This window comes from Megalops cyprinoides, chromosome 4 (assembly GCF_013368585.1).
Source record: "Megalops cyprinoides isolate fMegCyp1 chromosome 4, fMegCyp1.pri, whole genome shotgun sequence".
Classification (NCBI taxonomy): Eukaryota; Metazoa; Chordata; class Actinopteri; order Elopiformes; family Megalopidae; genus Megalops; species Megalops cyprinoides.
This window is the reverse complement of record NC_050586.1, coordinates 35,764,314-35,788,614: the sequence shown is the minus strand read 5'-3', so window position 1 is coordinate 35,788,614 and position 24,301 is coordinate 35,764,314. Positions and strand designations below refer to the sequence as shown.

The following is a 24,301-nucleotide window of genomic DNA, read 5'->3' as shown; positions in this document are numbered from 1 at the left end:
CACAAAATGCCCACTGGGAGCGTGGCCTGATTTTGAATAAGAATTTAAAGGAAGGTCTAGAACTTATCCTTTCATCACACGAACCTGGTCTGCTATGGAAGATGGAAATAACACTCATAAATATAACAGCATGTCTAAGTGCAAAAACTTATTAACCATAGATTGCGGAAAAATGACTCAATTGTTATAATAATAACATAACTATGTCCTTCTCTGGGGTAATGTTAACAATACGTTTATTCCTATGTGTAATCCACTGATTTTCGGAAGCAAGATGTTCTATGTTGAAATTAAATTCGGAAACACTTTATTCTGTTCTGTCAAAATGGGTATCGTGATTTAGCAACAGTAAAACTTTCTCATTGACATGAGAGCAAGTTTTGGCCCTCATACTTACTGTTGGCAGATGTGCAAACAGTATAGACTACAATGTGACGTTTTCATGATGTAAACAAATGAAAATGATTCCCGAAAGCCTGAATACTCATAAAACAATATTGAACATTTACCAGCGAGTTACCCTGTCTCCAGCGAGTTGAGCGTCCCGCTGGTTTGCTTGTCTCCCCCATGTGGTTCATGTTACCTGAGGGCTGCTAAAGTGCCACATCCACTGCTGTCGTCACCGCTCTCCGCCATATTGGGAAAAACTACTCGGAGACGGAGGAAGGAGTGGAGGCAGAGGAGAAAGGAGGAAAGGTAGCTGATAGCTAGGATAGTTGGCTGCCTCTAACGGTTTCGAGCAGCGAATTCAGAAACGGGGATTAAAACTCCCACTCGGGCCTATTTATGTATCGAAAATTTTAAAGAGCCTTTATCGCAGGCAAGAAGAGATAAGGTGGTTTTCGTGCGCTCGCTGTTGTTAGGACTTGTCTGCAGACCATGACTTCCCTGACCCAGCGGAGCTCGGGCCTGGTGCAGAGGCGGACCGAGGCCTCACGCAGCGCCGCCGCCGACAAGGAGAGAGGATCCGGGGACGAAGACTACGAGGCCCGCCGCGGGGAGGAGCAGGACGACGACGACAAGGGGGACTCCAAAGAAACTCGGCTCACCCTGATGGAGGAGGTGTTGCTCCTGGGACTGAAGGATCGAGAGGTGTCATATTTTTTGTTACATCGAGCTAGCTATGTGTAGAGATAACTTGTTAGCGTTTGGTTCGCTTGTCAGGTACGCTAGTTAAACGGTCTGCACAAACAGATTGCTACCGAGCTAGCTTGCTCGATAGTTCGCGAAAGTAGCCGGCCATCGAGCTAGCTAGCTGACAAGCTAGCTATCGTTACCCCCTAAAAGCCAACTAGTTACCGCGTCAGCAAGGTAGGCTAGCTAGTTAAAGTAGCTACCTACTTAGAGTGGGTATCTGCAGTAGCTAAAGAGCTAACCGGTTAGCCATCTAGCTAGCTAGCCAACGATCTTACATTACATATGTTAACGGATAGTTTGCTAACAAAACTAGAGAGTAGATAACGTTAGACTAGCTTCTTTATCGTAACTTAGCTGACGTTGGCTATCTTGTTGACGAAGATTAGTTACTAAGGTACAAGAGAATCGTCATACAATTTTATACATATTATATTATGCCTGTTATACATATTATAGGTTCGGTAACACCCATGTCTCAGTGGAAACAAAGAAACAAAAGCAGACACGCTAGCATTTATTACTTGCTTGTTTTTATGTACATGCCCAGATTAGTAATGCTAACGTCAACGTTAGCTGTGATCATCTAGTCGAAACCAGATGAATAGAAACGGTGTGGAACCTGTACGTGAACAAAATAAGTCCCTCGGCATGTATCTGTTTTACATATTTGTTGTAAAGGATTTGGCAATGCTCAGGGTCATGTTACAAGAAATCCGTAGTTTTGTTTTGTTATTTTACTGGCAGCCCGTGAACTTCCTTCATGATACTTAGCGTTGGCAGTGACTACCTTTTTTGAGGCATCCGGAAAATGATCTGCCCATCAGCGTCATGGTTTTGAACTTCTCTCTGGTGAACAACTGTCTCTCTCGATGAGAGAACACCAATATGTCAGTGCAGGGTATACGTGCTAAGTGGTCTCTTGAGTCGTGATCCGACAGGATGGCGGAACACAACTAGGCATTGTTTACTTTACCCTGGGAATTAGAGTCCTGGCTGTGTGCTGCTGTCAAAAAAATAAGACCTGCCATTTTCCCTATGATCAGAAGGCCAAAGAATACATTGCTGTGTTAATGTTAAGGTTTGATGGGATTGGTTGGATGTAGTCTCACATTGAGTTAGAACTGTTACAAGCCGGTATCTCAAACAACCAAGTGGTTCACTATTTAGCGCATTTAATTTACACCCCGTAATGTTATGTGAGACACATGTCCATGGATGTGTTTGTCAGCTGGTGAGAGATAGGTCTGGTACAAAGGTTGATTTTGTCCATGCTTTGTAAGCAGAATCTGTTTACTCTGTTCAGTGTTTTTTTTTTCTTCCATATAGTGATGGCATGAGGTGGAACTGCACAGAGGCTGGTCTTGGATGGTGTGACCGTGGATATTAATGAAATAACTTTTGAGGTGGATGTTAACAGAAACCAATCGGAGCAAATGTCTTTAAAGTTAATTGATGTTGTTTTCTTAACCCCCGTAGGCCATAACCAGCAGATGAGGCAGTTGAAGTCAGGCTAAACAAATCATTTGTTGGAAAAATGGACCAAGACAACATAAATATGAAATTATTTTTGTAAAATGAGCAGCTGTACGTTAATGTGCTGGATTTTGTGATTACATGACACTTGGTACTGGTGATGCCGGCAGGTGGTTGCATTAAAACCAAAATAGAGGTATTTAGGCATAGTTGACAGTGGTTTGTCTGCAAGGAGTGGTCTGTAATATCCTGTGTTCAGGGTTTTATTGGCCACTTGAAAGGTTTATTGATATAATGATTGCAGTGTACTCTGATTGTTAGTCGTAGATAGTGGCTTTTTTGCTCTTAACTGTGTCTTGCTGTTTATCCTTCTTTGTTTGCCTGTGTGGTTGACAGCTGTAACTAAATCCCTGATACTTCTGAAGATATTGAAGACATGAGTAAAAGAAAAAGATTCTATGGCTGTAGACCCCTTGCAAAATTTTCAGACTGCCACATCTCTAGTGTGTGCCGGTACACATAGTACAGTCATTGTAAAGGTAGTATAAACTCATACAGACTGTCTCACAGCACACTTTTCTTGAAGAATTTTCACCTTTTTATTAAACCTGTTTTCCTGAATGAATTAGAGTTAACAGCCTGATCCACATAGTTACATTTTTAGTAAGCTTAAGTTAAAAAGGACCACAAAAACTATTATGTGACCATTGTAGGCTAGGTTACTGTGCTTGAGGCTGACAGGATAGCATCTCAGCAGGTAGTGTCAAAGATGAGCTGCTCAGCTAGACCAAATTCAACGCACAAAAGGTAAAATGAGCACTACAGACTCATACGTTCACTAGGTTTTTCTAGTCTTCTGAATAGTTAACTCGGTCAGTCCCATAATTCTTTCCCTGTTAAAGGCTAGTACACTGGGTAAACAAAGTGAAACGCGATGCTTAAATACTGAACGCTTTGTGTCATGCTAAAGAGAGTACAAAAAGTAACTTTGTCATACAAGAGGCAATGGTCTCTGCGATAGGCTATCAGTAAAAGTTATGTTAGCTGTGAAAGCTGACAGTTTCTTTGGGGAGAGCAGAGTTTCTGCACACGCAGCCATGTGTACGGGTCACATGAGAGCCATCTGTTAAGGAAGCCTCCACGGAGAGGGGGAAGCAGAACTTCTGAAGCCGCTCCACTTTGGCTCAGGACTGAGTCACTTCTGCTGAACTGTGGAGTGGAAATCTTGCTGCTTACTCAGCAGTGTGAATTGGCCTTTATCTTCAAAGAGCGACAAAAATCTGATGTTCAAGTGACCTGCTTTTTATATGCAGCACGGAGGAGAACATCTTGGCTGGGGAGCAGTCCGCTTTCTTATTTGGAACAAGTGTTTTCCCGACAGCTTGAGGTACGCTGATGTCTCACACGTGACTGATGTACGAAAGGGATGAGGATTCAGCAGACTTTAGCTATGTGTGTTTGATGCTGGGTTTATAAGGAATCATACAGCGTATCTGTGAAGTTTTCCAGCGAGATGTAGCCGTTGGCTGCTGTGTTCACAAATGGCCAGTTAATTTTTTTCCACCTCTTCGTTTTTTGCACAGGCTTGTGTGAAGCTAGATTGTTGTTTTTGCTGACCCTGGAACATTCCGTCGCGCTGTAGCTTCAGTTGATATCCCCTCTGCAAATATTTGTCAAACCTCTTTCTGCAGTCACACAATTTCTGTGTTGTAGTTCCTAAGAGAAGATGCAACCTTTTGAATACGATTTTAAAGTTTTTGGGAGTGCAGTGGTTTCAGATATATTCAACGCATTAGTAGCTTAAAGTTCTCCTGATGTCTGAAGGATTGTTTTATAAACAATCCATTGATTGGTGTGTTTGGTTCAGGTGGTGAAGATTAGTGGTGAAGCAGGATTTGTTGTTTCTTGTATCTACAGTTGGCTGTGCTATTATGTCCCCTGAATGCCTTAGCCATTAAAGATGGCGGTAGTGGTATTTCCTCTGGGGAAAAGTGTCTGCTGATCATCATTGCGTTGCGCCTTTTACATGTGATTTACCAGCTCTTCCAGTGAGAGGGGGTGATTTTGCAGATTATTCACCCTTAAAGTGCATCAAGACCTATTCTCTGGAGTGTTCTGCAGCTATGGTTTATTGGTAAAGTGTTTTGAATGCTGTAAATTTTGACTGAAGGCACTAGTGTCCTTTCCTCACAAGAAGCCAACACATGGCTTCCACATACTAAGCTGCTTGCAGGTGTGAGGATTTACGGGTCCTTAGTCTACCACTGCCGCTCACGCTAATGTGTATCAGTCATAGCTACACGCATTCAGTAATTCATGAAACATACTTATTTGCAGCTTAACCCTTTTGGGTCGCTGCATTTGAAAGAGCGGGATTCTAAACTTTTTTTTTCTAAACTAAAGTCAACCCAGCAATGGAGCCACTGTATTTTGGCTGATGCAGCATGAAGCTTTCATTGTTTGAAACAATATGCGCACGTGACTTTTAATGTTACTGTACGAACAGTACAGCACATTATTTGATCTGTATAATGTCTTTAAAGCCAGCTGCGGTGTTTTTTTTTGATTGTCTGTGTCTGAATTTGCATTTAATGTGAATGTTTCTTTGCAAACTGTGATTCAAATTAGTACTTTCAGGACTGGGCACGGCACTAAGGCCAGTATATATTTTGAAGTCTATGTTGTAGTCTGATAACTGCTTAATTGTTCTTACATTTTCCTTTGCAGTGTCTCAGTTTATTGAGAGTGTTTATTGGTAAACTTTTCATTTACACAAGTCAGTATCAATTAAGAAGAAAAATGTAAAGACGTTAAAATTTTTCACCCACCAAAATAAATTAAAATGAAATTTATAGTGTCATAAAATAATGGCATTAATGCTAACTGCAGGAGACTGCAATCTGGAGACAGGACACATGGTGTTGGTGAAAATTACTCAAATGTAAGCTGAAAAGTCCATCTCTGGCGTATGATGGCAGTTGTTGCAGTAGTAACTCTTGTGTCCATGGGAAGGTGCAAGCCAGATTAGACCGTAATGTCAGCCTTGAAGCCCGAGTTTAAACCATTTAATCCTTTGTCTTTCTGGGTTGGCAGTACAGCTCCCGCGGTCTGAGCCTCTCTTTGGAATCTTGTTACTTATTACGAGTCGAGGGATTATCTGATCTTTTCAAATTTGCGCCAACCCTAATTCAACATGGCCAGCTCACGCTTACCTCTGCTTCTGTGGCTTATGATTGAAATCCTTTGTTGTGGCATTATAGTTGGAATAAGGACCAACGTTAAAAAGATACTCTTTTGTTATTTGCAACCTCAAGTACTCACCACCGCCTTTATTTATCAGCAAAAAATACAGTCTGTTACTGCTAGACACATGTGGCTGTTCAAGATGTGTAGGTATGCACGATTAGCTTTGCCAATTTATCAACAATTTATTGTGTATTGGAAAAAAGATCAACTTAAAAAATGCAGCACATTTTGACATATGAAATTCTAGACAGAAGTATTTCATCATTCCTTAGTTTATGTTTTTTCTCCAGGAATGTGATGTTATTTTTCTCCTGTAGAAAAGGCAAAGTTAGATATCTTCAACTGTTCAATGACTCTGTAATGAGAATAATGTCAAGGAGAGCCAGGTGCTTCTGTGAAATGAAAAAAAAAAAATTCAAATGTGTTTCTTACTTCTGGCTACAAGTGTAAAAGTTGAGCCAGAAGCTGTTCTTCATCTGACGTTCGTCTCCGTCAGCATGCTTTGAAGTAATAAGTGCTCGCTGCCGTGAAAGACAGAATCACGACTGAATTGCCCTTTGTCTGGAACGGCAGTGATACCATGGAAATGAGTCCAGTTCCTGTAAAACAAATTAAACTGAGGATACAAGAGAATATACAACAGGAAGAGAAATATTATTTGGGCCTGAAAGCAAAGAAATTATTGCCCTACATGACTGACTTTAGTGCTCCAGAAGCACCCATAACACTCTGCTTTTTGTAAACGTTGCTGTTTTAATTTGCTTTTTCCTTTTACTGGGGATGAATGTCTCTATGGAAAGTACGTAAAAGTAGTAATACACAGTAGGGCTGGGCAATATAGCTGTGGCGACATATCAATTAGCTGTTTTTAGCGCAATAAACAACTATCCCTGGTATGTGGCGTTAGGTTTCTTCCCATATTGTTTTCCCTTTAGTCATACCTGATGCGGGAGCACACCTCCAGTTTTCTGAGGCCATGTGAAATGCTTCCGGGGGAAAAAAACGCCACTCGTATCTATTCAGTGTTGATATCACAGCAACAGCACTATGCTGCTTCCATGTGGTAGACAGAAACACGTGGCTACAAAGATAAAAAGTGAAAACATATGCTTGTGTGAAAACATATATGTGTTTTTCAAAGCTAATAGGTAAGTTAACCAACATATAGATACAAGTGATATTTTTCTGCCCCGGAACAGTGGCGGCAGGTGAGCTGGAAACAGGGGAAGCCTGAACGTTACCTTAAAATCTATCATTTCTCTCAGCCTGTCCCCCTTTATCCTCCTTGAACAAATAATTCACAGAATAATCGACATCAATCGCGTAATTAGAATAAATGATTATGCTCGTGAAATGTCACAGATTGTCTGTAGTTTGTGTGCTATTGCGAAAGCTACAACGTAAGATTGTTTAACAAGGATGGCATTTATCGATTTAAATTACGTTAAATGCTCTTGACACATCACAGCTTTTGTGAGGTCTGTGTTCTAAACATTATTGGTCATTGCACTCAACCTAACCTAAAAGTTTATTCTCAGTAATTTAAATTGATTTAACTAAATTTAGCTCAGTTTTGTAATTTGAATTTTGTAACACAAGAAAGCTGTAACGTGAAACATTTAAGAGAAAGCCTTGGGATTACCTGCCACTTAAGTATTCAAATTGCCATCCTTGTTAATTAAACAATCTCACGCTGTAGGTTTCGCAATAGCACACAAATTTCAGACAATCTGCCATGTCTCGTGAGCATAATCATTTATTCTGACTACGCGATTGGTGTCGATTATTCTGTGAATTATTTGTTTTATTGCTAATCAAGGAGGATAAAGGGGAACAGGTTGAAAGTAATGATAGATTTTAAGGTAGTGCTCAGGCTTCCCCTATTTCCAGCTACGGGAAGAAACCCAACGCCACATAATGGGGATAACCGTTATTGCGCTAAAAATAGCTATTCGATATATCGCGACCGCTATATCGCCCAGCCCTAATACACAGTAATAGGAACTGTATATATATTTTTTTGATACTTTTTCCACAGTGAAATGTAATTTTGTTTTTGGAATAACAGGCCTCTTTGTTTCTGCAGTTGAGGTTGTTTATCCTGATTATGGTTGATGTTAGAGGTGTGTTATGTTGCATCTTGACTCCTTTTATTAACACTTCCTTAGGACATAAAAGGGCGTGCATTCTTGTTTAAGGAGCTAAAAACGTAACCCTTGTTAATAAATGCATTCAGCCACTTTTATCTGGTTTGTGCAGAGCTGTAATCTTGGAGTGGCCACCTAATTATGCTTGCTCTATAGGATCCATATCAGAAGCTGATAATAATCTTTATGCAGTGGTGTAGCTAATGTGTGATTATGCTTTCCCTCAAGTGTTACCATAAAGGTTTCCAGTATTAATGCAAAGGAAATCTTTATCCCCTCTATCTTATTACATAGCTTCTGAAATCGCACTATAAAGCCTGTAAATTCGTTTTGCCATAGAGAAAGCTGTTAATGTCGATGATGCGTTAGATGCTTTAGAATGGAGGAGAACAGGAATTCTCTCAGTTAGTAAGCTGAGAAGGGAGAAATGCAGTGTAACATCCAATTATATAAAAGTGTTGCCCAAATTTAATTTGGAAACCCAGAGATTCTGGGTTTCTGAGCTAGCCATTCCCCAATTCTGTGACATAACCTTTGGTCCAAAGTGTAGCCAAATTGGTATTTGCTTAAGAGTTTCTGTGGTAGACTTCTTCCCAGCAGCAGTGGGGTTAATGGATGCAGCGCTGTGCCTGTCAGGAGAAGAGCAGCCCGGTGATGATGGTTCAGGGAGCCAGACTCTCATCTGTTCACAGCTCTGATTCAGTCAGCTTCTCGTTCCTCGGTCCCTGGCACATCTCCAGTCTGCATTACTGGAGGTCATCTTTTTTTCCGCTTGCTGCTTTGAAGCAGCATGAAGCGGACTAGGAGCTTCCTGCCCTGTGATGCTGACCTATAAATAAGCATTTACTGTTCTGCCCTCGCCAGAATGTTGCCTATATCAGGACCAGCAGAAAAGTGTGTGTGGATCGCAGCTATTCATGAACAGAACAAAATGTCTACACGATACAGCACATCTTTGACAACACAAATATCAGAAAAATGCTACAGGAAGGGGATTGATGAGTTGATGAGATTTATCACTACTGGGTTGCATCTTTGCCTGTAACATGGTTTACTGTACCACCAGGCAGAATATATATATGTCTTGACAGTAACACCTTAAAACTGCAGTGTTGAGCATGCTTGATATTGTCAGTAATATTGGCTGATTTACTTTGAATTACTTCTAGAAGTTTATTGTGGTGTGGTACTGAATTAGTAGATGCTTCCATACATGACACAGAGGTATATAGCTCCTATATATATGTATGTCTGAAGCAATCATTGTCATCTTGTTTGATTGACATGTCTCTCATACAGAAGTTTGGCCGATCTGTCTTCTCTCTTTGAATCTGTCTTCCTGTCTGGGCTACAGGGCATGATTGGAAGTAATAAGAAGCACTTCAGACTCGCAGATTGCGATCCAGTCAGCGCCCTTGAAGCCCTTTTGATACAGCAGATCAGATCTAGGCTCGCTGTTAGAAGCAAAAGCTAACCCGAAGGTAACAGAAAAATATGCGCGCCTTGTTTTTATAATGAGCCGCGAAGTGAACTTGGCTCGTTTCTCAGCACTGCGGGAATCTCGCTGTGCTTTCCTTAGCCGTCATTAAGGTGGATGTTAGGTGCGCTTTCAGCGAGCAGCTGTAGAAGCGTCTGCACTCACGCTTCCCACACAGTGACAGCGCGGCAGGACTGGAGTTTCTCAGAGTCTGCTGCTCTCCGCACCTCCAGAGTTTTCGCTCCCTGAGCTCTGAGGGCTGTCTCCGTAAGCGGATAGGTACAGATGCGACATTGTGAAGGCCGAGCCAGTCGCGCGCAGCCAGCCCGGCTCTAAATGAATGCCTTTATTACTCTGCCTTCCCCTGCCCTGGAACGGCAGGCAGCCATGAAACTGTGAAACATGAAGAGGAGCTCCACTGTGCTCCTGTTGCCCAGTGGAGAGAGGGAGAGACAAGGACCCACCCTTCAGGGCTGTTATTATTAATAATAATTAATCATCGGTTATCAGTATAATGTCATCATACTAGTGTTTTGGGTCTCATGGTGATATTTATTACATTTACATTTACATTTATTTATTTAGCAGACGCTTTTATCCAAAGCGACTTACAAAAGTTATTAGACAGGTAACAAATAGGACATGGTATTAACATTACCATTTTGAAGGAGAGAAATATAAAAGTATATAAAATAATTATAAAGTGACCAATTAAACGTAGATGATTTGGGGTATCTTGCACATAGTGTATTTATACGCATCTCACTGAACATATCAGGATTAAATAGATTCAGTTGTTAATACCAGACAGAAAGCAGTGGAAAGTGAGAACAGTAACAACCTGTGGTACTTTTAACTTGTTATTTTATAACTAGTTTGCATTTGGCAATCAACAGAAATATTTGTGGTTCATCAGGATGTAATGTTTGAAAACAGATGTCAGCTGGGCCCTAATCATCATCAATTTGCTGAGTGGTTTCTCCATGTATGGGGTTTGGTATATTCACTCAGATTTGTAGGCTGAAGATGCACACGCTTAGCAGCGAAAATAAATGCACTGCTGAATTACGGTGTAATGAAGCATGTAGTAGTTGTGTGTGTATGAGTTGTCAGACATTAAGTATTTTATAGATCTTCTCATCTTCCTGATCTTGTCAGATAAACTTAAAAGAGATCCTGGGCCGCCATGCCTGATTCTGTTTTCCAAAGCATGTTCCAGCACCTCATTCCTCCAACACAGCATCCAATGGCATAATGGAGTTTTCGCTCGTTACTTGGTGTAATGGACTTGTCACTCATTACAGGGCTAGGGAGAAGCATGAAGGATTGCCTATGTCCTGTAAGATCTTTTCAACGTGTCTTTTTTTCTAAATCTGTAAGCAGTTAAGTAACGCTTCATGGCAGAAATCAGACAGAGAGCCCTTTTTTCCCCCTCGTCCCTCACCCCTAACGGCAGACGTTACCTCAGGGACATTCCCACAATGCACTGGGATCGGCTACGTTTGGCGGTTTCTCGTTTGATCTGATGTCTGCCGCTACACACGGTGCCACGAACTGAAGAGAGACATCAGGAAGAGCTGCAGGTGCTGGCAGCGCTATAAATATTTCACAGGAATAGGTGGGAGAGGTGTAGGAAAGCCTGGGGGGGGGGGGGGGGGGGGGGGGGGGGAGTGGAGCCCGTCTAGCTCATGCTAAACTCCAGCACTGAGTGGGTGCGCAGCCCACAGAAAGAGCAGCGCTGTGCACTCGGACACGGGCCGTCTTTTCTGCAAGATGGGTCAGCCTGCATCCCGCGCAGTTCCCGGAGACGGTTAATTAAAACCGCGTCATCACCTGGAGGATGTGTCGCCGCGAACGCCGTAATGGTTACTATTCTTTGAACTTCCTCTCCAGTTATCTGCGGCTTGCAGAGCTACAGTACAGGCGGCTGCCTTACAGCATCTGATACCGCGGTAAACAGAACGCACATTGTCAAACACAAAAGGTCAGGAAGGGTAGGAAACAAGCGTAGACAGCTCTGGCGGACTGATTTTGACCTTCGGCTGAACCGAGCGTGACAGGTTTCCTTGTCCCAGTGGGCGAACTGTGCGTGCAGTTCTCCGGTTAAATCTGGTGCTGTATGCAGTCAGGGAAAGGACAGAGTGCGACATAATAGTTGCATTGCATGCCGTGCGTTTGGGCTACTGGCTTTGTTGAAATGTGAGAATATTTCTGGACATCGAGAATGTCACCCTTTGTAGTGTTCTCCTGAGAGGTGAAGCGGGCCATTGTGTCATCGGGATCGTAGAAGGAGCTGGTGTTACACAGTAACACTGTCTGCATTTGGTCCCTCCCTGCTCACAAAGCTAGCTCTGTTGGAGAGGGAGGCCAGGATCCCCTAGCAGCATGATACAGCTCAAGACAGGAGCAGCCGCTATTAAAAATTCAACATTGATTCCTACTTAGAGAGTGGTGTTGGTTGTTCCTGTTTTATTTCTGTGCAAGTGTGCTTTTATTTTTCGTTTTTACCTAGCTGATCAGTTGTCGTAAGACTGTAGTCAGACATGTCTACACCTCTTCACATCTCACACGAATAATACATATCAAATATTTCTCTCATTAGCATGAGATGGGTAAGCTGAGGAGCTGTGTTATGATTAAAAAATATTAGACGTACTGTTGCCAATGAAGTTTGACATTACTTTCTCAGACCAGTGAATAACTGCTTTGTCTGGCAAGTCAGTTATGTAGCAATGCTTCTACTGAATGTCATGTCTTTGTGCACTCTCAGTGATGGTAGCCCTGACATCATTGGGTACTTCTTAACAGTACATGAATTAAGGTGTTGTTGCCACCCAACATGCATGGTGGCTGGTATACAACAAGCCCTGACAATCTGATACTAACACACACGCGCTCACGCAGTGATAACAGTCAACACTGCTCAGTGTGGGCAAAACTGACCCAGCTGTAAGACAGTGAGATTCCTTTGGTCATATCTTGACTTGAATTAGGGTCTGCGTTGAGATGAATGATGCTGTTGGTCAGGGCGGTCGTTTACACCGTTTCAGCCTGTGTTGGTTCCCCACAGCATTCAGGACATCTAATGAGACAGGCCGATGGTCCACATCCTGTTTCTGTGAGCCGTGTTCACAGTAAATGTTTGCTGTTGCTTCAGCATGGCTTTGTATGGATGGAGAAATGGATGCGGGCTCAGGTGGCTCTGATACAGTGCTGTCAGACAGTTTCCTGATTGATGGGGAGCCCTGCTGGACTGGGTGGAGATCGGATTAACTGGCTCCATTCCTCCTCGGCAGTCCCAGGATGATTGTAAGCTAAGGCAGGAGAGCTCTCTGCAACATCACTTCATGCTAATGATATTTTACTGCCAGCAAATCAATAGCAATTAATCAATTCAGTTCATGGTTTCGTAGAAGTGGTTCCTAATCCATAATGCGTGTAAATATTTCAAAAGAAAGTGGTTTTGAACTGTGCCCCCCCCCCCCCCCCCCGATATGATGTTTATTGAACCAACAGATGTGACATATTTTGGACAACTGGTCATTTGTCAGAGCATTGTCAGAGAGCACTCTGGCAAAAGACTAGTAGTCTGAAACGCTTTTGCAATCCTTTGGTTCAAATATATTCTCAAGCCGCATCACTTCACGGTACCTGAGTTTAAACGCTCTCTCTCTCTCTCTCTCTCTCTCTCTCTCCGTCTGACGGTTGTGATTGAGACTGTCGCCCTCTGTGTCGGCAGGGCTACACGTCCTTCTGGAACGACTGCATCTCGTCGGGGCTGCGCGGCTGCATGCTCATCGAGCTGGCCTTAAGAGGGAGGCTGCAGCTGGAGGCCTGCGGCATGAGGAGGAAAAGCCTACTGGCCAGGAAGGTGGGCCTCGCCGCGTCCGTCACAGCGGGAGCCGCTCGTGTCCGTCCGGGACCTCTGTCATTGTGCCTCCTCTGTCTGTGTCCCCCTCGGAGTATGTGTGTGTTTGCATTTTTGCGTGACGCGTCGTTGTGAACATGTTTGTGGTCTTCGTGTTTTGTCTGCGTGGGGAATGTTTGTGCCTGCTTCAGTGTAGAGTGTTTGTATCTGTGTAAATTATTTGTGCATCTGAAGTGTGGTTTTGTCTACTCGGGTGTGTGTGTGTGTGTGTGTGTGTGTGTGTGTGTGTGTGTGTGTGTGTGTGTGTGTGTGTGTGTGTGTGTGTATGTATGTGTGTGTGGGTGGAGCATTTTTCCTCCATTACTAACACAACTGTTTAGATCTTCAGTGCATACATGTCACAACCATCAACAAACTTTGTTTGCAGGAGTACTGAAAATCAGCTAATGCAATCCTCTGATCCACTTGGCAGCAGCTACTAGTTATTCACACTACAAGTCCCACAGTGCTCTACACTAAGGCAAACAGCAAATGGAGTGAAGGTGCAACGTACACTAACATCATCTGCAGAATTAATTGGCAGCTGATGAGTTAATAGAGGGTGCTTTTGATCAGTGTGGAGATCCTGGCCAATGTAATCGACCCGCCCTGGAGGGATGGAACCATTGATGTGCCGCGCTTTAGCCCACCGAGCCACTGGGGAGCTCTTCTGGAACATGTGCACGTGTGCATGCATATCCGTGTGAATGCATGCCTGTGTGCCCTGTCTGCGTCTGCCTGTCTGCCATGTGTATGCCTGCCTATCTGGAGTGAGTGTGGGTATGTGTGTTTATATGTGTGTGCATGTGCCTGCCTGCCTGTCCATAATAAGTGTGCGATTGTGCGCATATGGCTGCCTGTCTGCAGTGAGTGAATGAGTAAGATAGTGTATGCGTGGGTATGCACTAGGGGTCGACCAATATGGTTTTTTCAAGGCCGATATGATAATGATTATGACGAAAAGAAGACAATAACTGATATTTCAGGCCGATATTTGAATGCTTTTAATATTTTTTTTTTTTCGGTGTGAAAAGAAATAGGCTGTGACAACATTGACTGAATTCCAAACCCTCTTTACTTAGTCATATGCTTTCAGGCATAAAGTTGAATAAAGAGCAAAAAAATTAAATGAAAATTCTTTCTCAAAGATAAACTAAAAATTGCAGTAACGAAAATGGCCACATTTGGCATTACAGATGAACTGTGAGGGTCACATTTGAGCTGCAGCGTGTGTGCGAGGGTATGCGCGTTCGAATGAGACAGTGTACGAGAGAGACAGGGCCTATTAAGAGGGCTAATATTGACGTTGTGGGTAAATTTCTCTATGGTTATCTTATTTTGTGGGGAGATTCTAGGAGCCCATTTGCTCATAAGTCATTTTTGTGAAAAATGGACAGCGCATACAGAAGAGGGTACCGTGTGGAATGACTGTGATAAAGTTAGCGAAAATACTGTGAAGTGCAAACTGTGCTGCAAATTTTCATTTTAATAACTCGACCTCCATGATGATGATGAGGCCAAATGAAGAAACATCAAAGCGGAAAACTGATGTTTTCAGCTTTGCCTCGAGGTTCTGACACACATTGCAACCGCAAGCGTTGCTTTAGGGTAGATTTCTTTGAATGTTTCATTTGAAAGAATAAATATACATTACTATTTTTTAAGTGTGCAGTGTCAAACTGTTGCAACTTATTGCATAAGTGCACCAATTAGTCCGTATTACAAATCCTTATTTCTTTTATATTCCAAGCCTCTTTTTTAGCTTAAGCTTACTTATACTGATGCAGAAAGGTCCAGTTAGCCTAGTGCAATTTGGTTAACAGCATGGTTTGAGCACAACAACCCTCTTACTGGATACTTGCCTTCCATCCTTGTTTCCAGCAGCAGGTCTGAGAAAACATTTGATTTTGAAGGTCAGACAACATTGACTTTCTTGGCCAATGAGGGAATTTTGTGGAAAGAATGTTACCCATACCAATAGCTATTTTTTTTCTGGCGGAGGAGATGCATTGGGATAGTACACGCATTGCTTTTAAAAGTTGTTTTTTTATTTCTGTAATTTAGATAAATATATACTGATGACAGATAATCAAAAATTTGCAAATATCGGCTCCGGTTATCTAACGACCAGATAATCGGTCGACCCCTAGTATGCACGCATACGACTGTGGCTAGACTGTGTTTGTGTGCAGTGTAATTGTCTGTCTGTGTGTAATGTTTGTGTCAATACATGTGTGTTTATGGTTGTCCTGTGTACGCTTGTGTCTGTGTCAGATTTCCATTTGCGTAGGTGAGCTGTTTACTTGTCTGTGTTTGGGTTTTGTGTGTGTGTCATTATGAAGGTACTAAGCAGTGAAAGAGTCAGGAGTTCAGCCAGCCTTAATCCGCTATATGCTGTCTGTCTGAGGTTGCAAAGAAAGAAAACAATAAGTATGTACCAGTTAAAATATATTTCAACTTACTAGTGATTCTTTAATGGGACAGTATATGCGTCAAAGCTTGTGGTTAGGACTTTCCCTTACTTTAACAAGTGTCATTTTCATTATGCTTTGCCTTTTATAGTTAAAATGATTTCTCCAAATTCAGCGTAACTCTAATGGTATTTCGGAAAACCTTAGTTCTTTTTAACAGATTGCCAAGCTTTCAAACTTGTTTTACTTCACCCTTGAGCACTCTCTCCTCATTTCCTCAGTACGTTGCTCTTCAGAAAAGGGCCAAACATACGCTTTGATCTGCTGAAAGGCTCCATATACTCTGGTAATTCTGTAAAATGAAGATTTGCAACACTCATTTAGTCAAATTTTGTGGTTTGAAGCCCAGATTATATTCAAACTCACAGTCTGGAATACATCCCACGCCTAATGGTGATCTTTAAATTTGCCACCCCGCTGATCTGTGACACTGTAACACTTTCTGTATTTATCCGAATTTGCTTCGGAATAGCTTTTGTGTGTTACAGTGCGCAGTTCATCCTGAATCAGTGGAATCCTTGGTCAAACAGAGCAGGAAAAACCTAACTGAGCTAATAAACAATGATCTCATTCTGCTCTAACCCAGAAAATGTTTAGGTTCTGCATTTTCTTGCACGTTAAGACGGCCAGTATTTGTTAATGCCACAAGGGGGCGTAATTTGACATTCAAAATCTCAGGACGGGGTGCAGAGATTGCTGTTCATTCCTTTGATGACTAATCAAGCCACTGGAACAAATGCATTTCTGTGAAGCATCATAAGTTGCAGTTTGCATGTTAAAATTGTTAAATGTTTGTGTATCATTAAATCAAATATATTCAATGATATTGCACTGGCTAAGCACCATCTCACGCAGACTGTTCCAGTTAGATTTCTGCTACCCCAATTTGTTCATGTAGTACTTCAGAACTCCAGCAGCACATCCTGTAATTAATTTATGTGGCATTTGATCCAAGATTCAAACCCACTACACCCTGGCACTTAAACCAGCACCATAAATCACTATGTCACACTGGCTCCCAAGCCAAAGTTTTAAAAAAAATATATGGTAAGTGTGATTCTAATGCAGTCAGATAAATGGAGACTATTTTTCAGCTTGATAATTAGGTGGTTTGATCCTTTTCAAGCACATCATTTGTAAGTTAGCTTTGGAATAGACGGTGAAAACGAATCTGTTGTAGCCCTGATTTCATTAGCCCATGCCGTGGTGTCATCTCTCTTACACTGGCCCGCTTTCACAGCGCTGGCCAGGTTTGCAGTTATTGGGCTGTTACTGTCAGAGGAGCGTCTGCTGTCTGGTGGCAACAGACTGGAGGCTGTGACCTCTTTCTCTGTGGAGCAGAAGCACCCCAGCAGCCAGAGGAAACCAGGCCAATAAAGTTTGACGCTAAATGGCTAACAGCAGGTCGAGATCAATTACACCGAGTCCAATCTGTCTCAATGTTGTATCATTCATCTGCCATCTGCAGCACCTCAAAGCACAAGTAGGAGTCTTTTTCCTTTTCTTTCCTTTTTGTGTTTTTTTTTTTTTTTTTCTTGCGCCTTCGTGCCCACGCCCCATTTGGTTTCTGAATGTTCTGCGAGTCATAATACGGTCAGACCGCATGCATTAAACATGACTGCCTGTGAAATCCAAACTGTTCTCTTTTCTGCGCTCTGAGGTTGGTCTTTGATGTTGCCAGGTGATATGTAAGTCGGATGCTCCTACGGGGGACGTTTTGCTGGATGAGGCTTTGAAACACATTAAAGAGACCCAGCCGCCAGAGACGGTGCAGAGCTGGATCGAGCTGCTCAGCGGTGAGTCGGTGGGGGGGGGGGGGTGGGGGGCTTTGGTGGACCTCTTTCCGTGCATGCACACTTTTCACATGGTGTCACAAGGTCATAGCGCAAACACAAACTCCTCCCGACCAGAGGAATGCAGACATTTCCTCCAGTGACTGGCCCTGTTTCTGAGTTTCTCTGCTGCACTGTCCTCAGATCATAGCTTTGGCATGAAATACAACGGCATTAAAAAGCAAGGTGGCTGGCATTTTGAGCAGGTATGAGGTTTGAGGCACTTGTCAAAGCTTTGGATTCTGAATGTGACATTCACATGCTTTGAGTAGCAGGTATTACTACCTTTTAATGCCAATTAGATAGATGCTGTATAGAGTTTTACCCACCAACAACAAAATTGTTGCTGTTGCTGTCAGGTGGTGTTCATTTTTTTCACTGTGTCACCAAAAGCTGAGGCAGCAAGGTGGATAGGGTAATTTATATAAATAACTCTACGGCTGTGTAGCGAAGGGAGAGAGCAGTCACCCCACCCGGCCTTGACCCCGGTGTGTGAGGGACCCCAGAGATGGGTGAAGCACTGGTGAGTGGGGCACCCTGGGATGGGAGAAGTACGGCAAGGGAATGCGTGAGGGACGCCATGGTGCGTGAAGCGCACGGGCGCGCTTCCCAAAGGGGAGGGCAGTGTGAAGGAGTGCCGTCACTACGGTTGAGTATGTGCTCTGACTGCCATACCAACGAGCCTGGCTCTTTGGCGTCGCGATCAAAGTCGCATGGTTGGTACCCCGTAGACCCGGGTTCGAGGCCGGGCGGGGTGACTGCTCTCGCCCTTCGCTACAGGTTGTAATCTTTATACACCAGAGAGAAAGAAATGGAAAGAAGTTTGTGATGTCAGTAGTCATGTGACAGTCCTAGCAATGGGAGATGAAGGGGAGAAAAACGCATGTATACATCAGTGCCACATTATAAGATTTTAACAAAATTAGAAAATACTATTGGGGCCACTCAGATTTTGTAAATGGCCAAAAATGTCAGCATCCTGTTATACATCATTTGCTTGCTACTTCATCAAGTTTACAAACTGTAGATTGTATACTTATCTTACTGCATTTTAAAACATCAACCTGTGATAACCATCATGCTGTCAGGTTAGCTATCTGCCTGTATGGCTAACTTACTATCTAGCTAGGTAGAATCCCTTTATCCAGCAGTGCTAGGTTTGAGTACTAGGTTCTAACTGGATAACTAGCTTGCTAGTGTTTTAGGTACTTAAAATTTTCTTTCCATTTGTCATGCTATATTATCCTCGTTGATCTCGTTGAGTGGATTTTTTCACTGTGGTTCAGACAAGGGTTTCATGTTCTGTTTCATTTTGATATATTTTCGCTATTTAAATCTCAGCATAAGAAACCTGCTCCTCAGTTTTATTTCCAAGATGCTTATTTCAGATTTTTTTTTGCACTATTCTGTCAAAAACATGAAGTTCCTCGCTCTATACCAGATGGAGAGACACATTGATTTTTTGTGGGGGAAGGTTGCTAGATATTTGCTTGGTACATTTTTTTTTTGTTTATTTTTGGGAGAATTGAGAATAGGGGATAGGAGACTAACTCGGGTCCTTTTGGCATAAGCTCAATTCGAAGTTTCTCCCTGCGGGGTGCTGTGGGGTCAGAGGTGACGCTGAAGCTGTAGGGAGAAGGAGCCGCAGGAAGCATCAGCATGCTGTGAAAGCACGTCTGATCAGACCCTGGAGGTAGGAATGAGGAATGCGCTGCACCAGGGAAGAGTGCTGTAGGAACTTCATTACGGGCTTTCCTCCTCACTTGCTCTGCAATAGATTGGAGGCATGTGGTCCCACAGAGATAATTGCTTTCTTTATTTTTTTAGGGATCCCTGCCAACACAGCTTTTTAGAGCATTTCTGTAAGACAGTGCCTGGTATATCCAGGAGAGACGAAGAGAAAATGAGTGTGTGTGTGTCTGTCTGTCTCTGTGTGTATGTGTCTGTTTGTGTGTCTCTCTCTCTCTCTGTATGTCTGCCTCTGTGTATCTGTGTGTGTGTCTGTCTGTTTCTGTGTGTGTATTTGTCAGAAGGTGCAGGCTGTCTCCTCCTTGATTAATGTGATTCATTAAAAACAGGCCTATTTCATATTCTGAAGTCCTCAAACCTGGAAAAGGATGGCACACTCTTTTGACAGCCAACAGCTGCTCCAGAATTTGGGTCTTTATTTTTCACTGGCAGCATCTTGGCCTTTTATTTGTTTTGAATCCTTGGGAGACTCATCAGTTTAGCATTGTCTACCTAAACCTTTTCGTGTTTGAGTGTTTTAGCAGTTAGTGCTGTAGTAATGTTTGTAATCAGTGTTTAGTAACAGTAAGGCTGAGGTTCTTTGGTGTGAGGAGCCATTCTCTTAATTCTAGCTTGCCCCATTATCTTCATTCCGGATAAGTATATTGCCATCTGCTGTAGCACTATGATAATCTACAGCTAATCAGTCTGTTGAAATGGCACACATAATCAGTAATTCTATCTGTGCCTGTCCATTTTCTGTATTCTTGTAACTTTATTATGCTGTAGATAACCACACAAGATGTCCACTGCCTCATTTTTAGTAGACATACAAGTACCCTTTTTACAACATCTGTTTCTTTCATCTTCCGCCCTTTCATATTAACTGGATATTTATGTAATATAATTTTTAAATTCATTTATTTTTTCAATTTAAATTCAAACTCATTCCTTTCCTGTTCTTTTCATACAAGCGGGTATTCGCCCACCCACAAAACCTGCCTCATTTGAGTGCTTCCAATCTGGTGCTGTATTGTGGTTCATGTTGCTTCTTATTTCATTTGCTTTTGAAGACCTGAACTAGCACTGTTCAATTATGTATGAGATTCATCAGCAGAAACATGAAATGTTGTGTGAACATCACACTTTCAAGATTCTGAAATCAGTAACATGTTATCAACTTAAGTACATTCTGTAGGTTTGTTAAGCTAAATCATAAGCCTTTTGTATAAAACTTAATAAAATTCCACAAATTTAGCAATTGGTACGTAAAAAAATTGAACATCAGCTCTCTGTGCCAAACCATCCATTTCAAAATTTTTGTATGGTATATACAAGTAGCGTTAGTCCAGATCATATGTTGAATCTTTATTATTTTATGTTTATTAGCTATTTATTTTCATAATTGCCTAATCATTTGATGTGTCAAAAATGGTTCTTAGAAAGTTAACACTTTTGAGTTCTATGTAAACAGTAGCACTTAGGCTTGGATGCTCCACCCTTTCTGCTCACAGTGTGTGTGTCTTGTGTTCCACAGGCGAGACGTGGAACCCTTTAAAACTGCACTACCAGCTGAGGAACGTGCGGGAACGCTTGGCCAAAAACCTGGTGGAGAAGGGCGTGCTCACCACCGAGAAACAGAACTTCCTGCTTTTCGACATGACGACGCACCCGCTCACCAATAGCAACATCAAGCAGCGGCTCATCAAGAAGGTACAGGAGGCGGTGCTGGAGAAGTGGGTGAACGACCCGCACCGCATGGACAAGCGGCTGCTGGCCCTCATCTTCCTCGCCCACTCGTCCGACGTCCTGGAGAACGCTTTCGCCCCGCTCTTGGACGACCAGTACGACCTGGCCATGAAAAGAGTGCGGCAGCTGCTGGACTTGGAGCCCGAGGGCGAGAGCATGAAGAACAACACGAACGAGCTCCTCTGGGCCGTCGTGGCAGCCTTCACCAAATGAGCCGGCCAGGAAAGGGTGCGGGGGGCGGGGGCGTGAGACACAGAAAAGCATGGACCGGCAAACTCCGACAGTTCAGACGTTGGCCACAGTGGTGGCAGGGCTCCCCCCCTACGGCGTTGTAATGGGTTGTCAACTCTGCAGACATGTCCCCCTGTCATATTTTCTTTCCCTGTAGATACCTCCTGCCCTCCATATTCACTGCGAGATGTGTCCTTTTAATCACTCGCGCTGCTACACCGGCAAACACAGAAGGAAACGGCACACTCTGGTTTCTGCCAAATCCACTCTGTGTGTGTGTGTGTGTGGGGGGGGGGGGGTGTCTGTTCAAAAACATGGACTGATTGAAATTCATGCTCATTTAGTTATCTTGTATTATCCCTGAACAAATCGGTTTATCTTCCCTTAACGGATGTGTGTCCTACACAGAAGATAACTCACTTTCACATTATGCTCAAAACATGCCCCACTTGTATGGATAAAGAGCTCCGCCCTTTTTGCGGTGTATGTGCAAAATTACATTTATAGCACAAAAAATCCATTATTTGAAGAACACAGACAATCTATGGTTTGTTTTGTCTCTTATGTGTCAAATATTTTCTTCTTTTTTTGTTTTTTCGGAAGCAGTGTGTTTGGTTCCTAGTGCCAGCTCGTGGATATTATGGTATGCCATTACACTGAGAATCTCCTTTTGATAGAAGATGCATACTAGTTAGCATAACCAGTTTTGACGTATTAAAACCAGGTTAATGTACAGTGTTGGCAAATGCAGGATGCGGTATGAGCGGAGTACAAGGTCTGAATGGAGGCGAACCAGGCATAAAAACCCATCAGATGATAGACGTGCAGTAGAAATCTCCTTTCATTTCTTACATGGATAACTCCTCTTAATGATATTTCTTCATTGGAAGAATAGAAAACACTAATTCCTCTTATTTCTCCCTCATAATTTCCCATTTCACATGTGTTCCCACCTGAAAACGTGACTCATTAACAACAGCTAAAAAGAATGAAAATGACCCATTTCAATGTGGTTTTGATTTTGTATGCGAGGACGGTTTCTGTTTGTGTGCGTCTGTTTTAGTGTTGAAATCTGTAGTCCGTTTATTTTCACAATTTTGAAATGATCAAGACAAAAGAAACCTAATTCTAGCCAACACAGCTGCTTGTTGCCCACGCGCCACAGTTTAAATGGAGCAAGCAGGGGTGGGACACATTCCAGTGTATTCTGTAAATAGTTTCTAGTGTAGTCAGACCCACGTCACCTGGCCTGTATTTGGATTTTAACCACCAATTGGCAACTGCCATCCCTTGGTGTCATGGTAACGGTCAAGTCAGGTACTCCAGAAGGCATTTTTATCTCCAGTTTTATTTGCCCCCAGAGTCTTGTGTAAAAGCAATGTGTGATGTTGTGTTGAAATTACAGTGCAAAGAAAGCCTTTGACCAATTATTTTTCTCCGGTTTCTAGAGGAATTATTACGGATTATGACACGCAAAAATGTTTCCCACCGCAAGTGTTCATTTAAACAGTTCATATCTTGCGCATTATTTTGTGTTGCATGATTTTTTTTTGATTTTTACTCATTTTTTAAAAACATTCATTAGCTTTTGTTACTGCTTTTTTCTTTGATTTTATTTTGCCTCTCATTTCAAAACGTGCTACCTTTGTAATTATGGCTTTTTTTTGCTACCCTTCAGTTAATGTATGTAATACATTGGAATGATAAATCAATGCTGATTTGGGGCATAGTTTTCTCCTGACAGTGGGGTTTACAGCTGTCTGACTTTTTTTTTTTTTTCGTTAATAAACCTTCAGGCAGTCAGAGTGAAAACAAATTCTAGATGACATGTGTAACTGTAGGCTTGAAAATAAAGGGATCCCTAATCTGTATACTTGCTTTTTACCATACAATAAACTAAGATCTTGAAAGTGCCTGAAATGGACCCCTTCATCTCTCATTTCAATATGTCTCAAAGGTAACGTAGTTGCTTTGGGAACAGTAAGGTGTGGCAGTCCCCCCCCCCCCCCCCGCATCAATTCATTTGTCTGACTGTACCCTTTCACTGACGGTGCCCAGCTTGTCCACCCTCAACAGGAGCTAGGTGCCTTTCATTCCTTTGTGGGTAGATGGTGCACTCCCAAAAGCCCAGTTTGATGTTCTGACTGTTCCAAAGTTGGATTGTTAATGATCGAAGGGATTCAAGATTTTCCTAATTACTTTTACTGTCAAGCCCCGTTCAGGGGAGCAGCATTTACACTGTAAACCACAGACTTTGTAAACCAGCGGGCCCTTGTTGTATTGCCCATAAAAATTTACGTTTAGAGTTACACTATCAAAGATAATTTTTAACAACATTATTAGAATAGCTGTAGGGAAAAATTGAGGTAATAGACCTGCCGCTGGCAAGCATCAGCTCTTCAGGATGAACTCATGAGGTGTTCGGTTTCGAAGGAAGACTCGTGTAGCCTAATGGTTGAGTCAAGGTGAATCACCAGTCGGGTAGTGTGCGGCAGCTGGTTTCAGAGGGCCTCTGCCCAGCTCTGGAAACAGGCTGTCAGATGAGTCTGGTAAGCGTCGGGCCGTGGCGCGCACCTGGGAGCTGTTACGGCGCTCTGAAGGGCCGACGTGACACTTTGAGCTGTCGGCTGTCTCGCTGCGCCGCAGACTGGCTGGAGAGTGGCCTTAGCGCTCCGTTTGTTGTCAATTAGCGGGGGGGGGGGGGAAGGAGACGTGAGCCGGGCGCGCGGAAATGGCACAGATGCCTTTCAAGGTCACGGGCTGCAGCTTCTAGGGGCGTCTGAGCCGAAAAGTTCCGCAGCGCGGACTTACTGCACCGGCCACGGGCAGGGCTGCAGCGTGAAAGGTTCACCACGGGAGAGTCTTTGTTAAACATGGATTAATGGGGAGCGGGGTCGATAAAG

The 24,301-nt window shown here is 42.9% G+C and overlaps 1 protein-coding gene across 1 annotated transcript; it reads left to right on the top strand.

The window, feature by feature from the left end:
• The first annotated feature begins 664 nt into the window (after nucleotides 1-664).
• On the top strand, nucleotides 665-22,928 carry golph3 (golgi phosphoprotein 3). The gene is made up of 5 exons (XM_036527194.1): nucleotides 665-696; nucleotides 864-1,092; nucleotides 13,220-13,351; nucleotides 17,540-17,654; nucleotides 20,956-22,928. Exons 2-5 carry the CDS (start codon nucleotides 880-882, stop codon nucleotides 21,378-21,380), a joined length of 885 nt encoding a protein of 294 aa, XP_036383087.1. The 5' UTR covers nucleotides 665-696; nucleotides 864-879; the 3' UTR covers nucleotides 21,381-22,928.
• Nucleotides 22,929-24,301: the final 1,373 nt, after the last annotated feature.